The sequence below is a fragment of the Hippocampus zosterae genome, unplaced genomic scaffold (assembly GCF_025434085.1).
Source record: "Hippocampus zosterae strain Florida unplaced genomic scaffold, ASM2543408v3 HiC_scaffold_271, whole genome shotgun sequence".
Lineage (NCBI taxonomy): Eukaryota > Metazoa > Chordata > Actinopteri > Syngnathiformes > Syngnathidae > Hippocampus > Hippocampus zosterae.
The window spans coordinates 1-3,681 of NW_026262840.1; the positions used below are offsets into that span (position 1 = coordinate 1).

The following is a 3,681-nucleotide window of genomic DNA, read 5'->3' on the forward strand; positions in this document are numbered from 1 at the left end:
CCCGGTCCAGCTGCCCCGCCTTCGTGACCAGCTGGTCCTCCCGGGCAGCTATCTCGAGCAGGTTGTCCTGTTGCTTGCGTAGCTTGTTGTCCATGTCTCTGGTCAGGTCCTCAAGGCGGGTGCGCTATTCCAGGTGTCTAGTCTTTTCGAGGGCTTCGGTCCTGACCTTTTCGTAGAGCTTGTCCAGTTATACCATAAGGGATTCGTTGCGGACAGTCTGCTAGGAGAGATCTTGCTGCAACCTGGTCACCCTGGCTTCGAGGGTGCGCGCCTGGCCCTCGTAAGCAGCATGCTCCCTCTTGAGTTCCGCTCTAGCGCGGTCTCGGTCCTGCTAAGCCGCCCTTAGTTTGAACTGCAGGTCACCGGCCTGCTCACCGCGTAGTCGAACAGCCTCCAGCTCCTTGCGGTTGGCGAGCAGCTAGTCGTAGAGGGACTCGATCTTCTGCAAAGCCTGCTCGAGCTCAAGTGCGAGGCGAATCCTGTCGTTGGGGGCGGGGTCGTGCTCGGGACGGAGACCGGGGAGAGTGGAGCGGGAGCGAGGGCGGGGGCGGGGCTGGCGATGGCGCTGGAGGGCCTGGGTGATCTCCTCGCCGACCGAGGAGAAGGAAGAGTCATCCATCCGTTATTTGAATCGATTAACGACCTCAACGACCTCAACGACTTCACAGTTCGATCTCCAGCGAAGGGCCGTACGTGTAGTTGGAGTACCGCAGGGCCGCGAACTGATTCTCCACCTACGTGTGTCGCACCTGCTGCTCTGTGAACATCCGGTCGAAGTAGCGCAGGTCCCGCGGGCCTTCCAGCACGGGCCGGAAGGACATCTTGTACTCCTTGCGGTAAAGGCGGCCGAACTCGATGCCGTGGAAGTAGGGATGCTCCTTGATCTCGAAGGCACCTGCGCTGCCCAGGCGCTTGGCGGGCTGATCAGGGGGCTACGTTGTTCTCGAGCAGTCCTTTCAGCAGACTGCGCAGGCTGGCGCTGAAGTGCTCCTTCATTTCGACTGGCTTGTTGATCCGGTTGCGGAACATCTTGCCCTGGTCCTTCGAGTAGAACGGAGGCGCGCCTGCCGCCATCTCGTAGATCAGCGCCCCCAGGCTCCACCAGTCCACTGTCTTCCCGTGGCCCTGTTCCAAGAAAATCTCAGGAGCCAGGTATTCAGGCGTGCCGCAGTACGTGTATGTCTTCTCGTCGCTCTGGACCACCTTGCTGAGCCCGAAGTCGGTGATCCTCAGGTACCCGTCGGCCCCGACCAGGATGTTCTCGGGCTTGAGGTCACGGTAGACGATGTCCTGGCTATGCAGGTACTCAAGGGCCAGTAGGATTTGCGCGGCGTACAGTTGCGTCTTCTCGTCGGGAAAGCGGTGCTCCTTGCGCAGGTGGAAGAACAACTCGCCTCCCTGCATGAAGTCCATGACCAGGAACAGCCGGGTGGCCGACTGGAATGCGAAGACCAGGCTGACGATGAACGGGTGGGAGATGGCCTGCAGGATGGTGCGCTCGGCCTTGGTGTGCAGCCGCTGGTTGCGCTGCTCGATGTGCTGCTTGACGATCACCTTCATCGCGTAAAAGTGGCCAGTCAGCTCGTCCTCCACCAGCATCACCTTCCCGAAGCCACCCCGGCCCAGCACGCTCAGCTGCCGGAACCTGCTGAACTCGCTGCGCACCGAGGGCAGCCGCGACCTGCGGGACTCGAGCTCCTCAACATCAAGCTGCTCGACTTCTTCGTCCAGGTGAGCGAGGGGGACGGGGCGAGGCCTGCAGCAGGGGCAGCAGGGCCAGCCTCCCATAATAAATGCGGTCATTCGTCGAGGTTGATTGCAGAGCCGAACTTTCCGTACAGCACCCGCTTGAGCTTGTCCATCTCGGCCAGCGCCTGCTTGTGCCGGGCCGCCAGGTCCTTGGTCGCGCTCTCCAGGGCGGTCCTCCGCTTCTCCAGCAGCTCGGTGCAGTGCATGGCTGGTCAGGACGGTACTCTTCAGCCGGAAGAAGGAGTTGCCGACCTTGTAGGGGATGGGCTCGTCCTCCATGAGGATGACATCGAGGGCGTCAGTGACCTGCTCAGCCTCCTCGGTGAGCAGGTCGAGCTTGGCCTTGATATCCTTGGCGGCGCTGTTGAGCTTGCTGAAGCGGTTGATCTCCGCCTGCTCCTCCTTGGTGATCTAAAAGTCCCGGGCCATATAAAAAGATCAAATCAGGCGGCAGAGGACGTAGCACATCCCGAACAGCACGATGAACGGGCAGGCCGCCACCAGCAGCACGTACAGCACTGCCATGCTCAGAGGCACTTGCACCAAGTTCCCGGTGCAGAACAGCAGCGACTCGTAAAACCCATCGTAGTCCATGTTCGAGGTGTCTTCGCTCCACACGTTGGCCATGTACAGGCACGGCACCAGCACCACTCCCACGATGCAGAGCGCCCCGCAGAGCACTGCGAAGGCTGGCACGAACAGCACTATCGAGAGCACCCAGATAGCGAGGCGCGTGTGCAAGGGCAGTTCCAACTGGAACAGCCGGCCCTCACAGCGCCCGCTTTCAAAGTGCTCGTAGGTGATGTCCTTCTCCAGACACAGCCAACAGAAGCTCATCTTGCACTGCGTGCAGACGATCTTGTTGCAGCCGTCCGTCTTGTAGCAGCGCGCCTTGCAGCCTGGACACAGCTTGACGATGATGTCCATGCCCAGCTCGCCCAGCAGGGACCGCTCCATGTCCTCGCAGCTGCGCCGCGGGTGCTCGGGGAAATGGCAGTTCTCACAGATTGCGCTCTCGCAGCGCCTGCAGTAGAGTTCTTTTGCCCAAATCTCTTCCGAGCACTTCTGGCAGTAGAACTTCTCGCCGAGTAGCAGTTGCTGCTTCTCCTTGCGGATGCGGTCGTAGTTCGCTGCGACATCGGCCGGCAGCATGTCCGCCAGCTCGCGCAGGGTGACCGGGTGCTCGCAGCTGTCTGCGAAACAGGGGATGAGCAGAGGCGCGGACTGCACCTGCACTGATGAAAAAATCACCCATCAGGTACCTCTAAAAGCAACCCCGGCAGGCCTGGTGGCCGCACTCCCGCCCCTTCAGCGGGCCGCAGTCCGTGCAGATTGGGCACTCTTCCATCAATCAATATTCAGTCGGGGTTGCTGATCGGGTAGTCCTCGAACCCGTTCTTCACCGCCTCGGGGAGGTACTTCGCTGTCAGTGGCAGCACCACCTCGGAGTGGTACATCTTGCTCGTGTGGTGGTAGGCTGCGGCCATCGACCCTGCGCAGAGCAGTGGCGTCAGAACCATCTTCCGAGAGATCAGCACGGGAAAGCGATACTCGAGCGGCTGCAGGAGACTGCACAGCAGGTAGGAAACAGCATACCCCCAGCCGCAGAAGACCGGCAGGGAGCCAACCAGCACCCCGCCGTACCAGAGCTTGGTGGCCTGGTCAGCCTCGGCCAGCTGGATGTACTGGCCAAGGCTGCTGAACTTGTAGTTTTCCTTGGTCTCACGGTCCAGAAACACGTAGTTCGGGCCGTAGGGGTTATTGGGGTCCGTCTCGGCCATGAAGGGCTGGGACCGATTTCGCATGATTCAGGATTATGCAGTCTAGGCCTCAGCGCAGCAGCAGGGACCGGAGCCGGGTGCTCTTTATCTGCTCGAATTGCTGCCGCAGGGCCTGGTCGAAGAATTCTTGCCACTTTTGCTGGTCGAATTC

General features: G+C 60.7%; 1 protein-coding gene across 1 annotated transcript; it reads right to left on the reverse strand.

Moving 5' to 3' along the window:
- Positions 1-734: 734 nt before the first annotated feature.
- LOC127594817 (protein kinase 2-like) lies at positions 735-1,788 on the reverse strand. Its single transcript, XM_052056581.1, is given in 2 exon segments — positions 735-917; positions 919-1,788. Coding segments are annotated over 2 exon segments (1,053 nt in total).
- Positions 1,789-3,681: the final 1,893 nt, after the last annotated feature.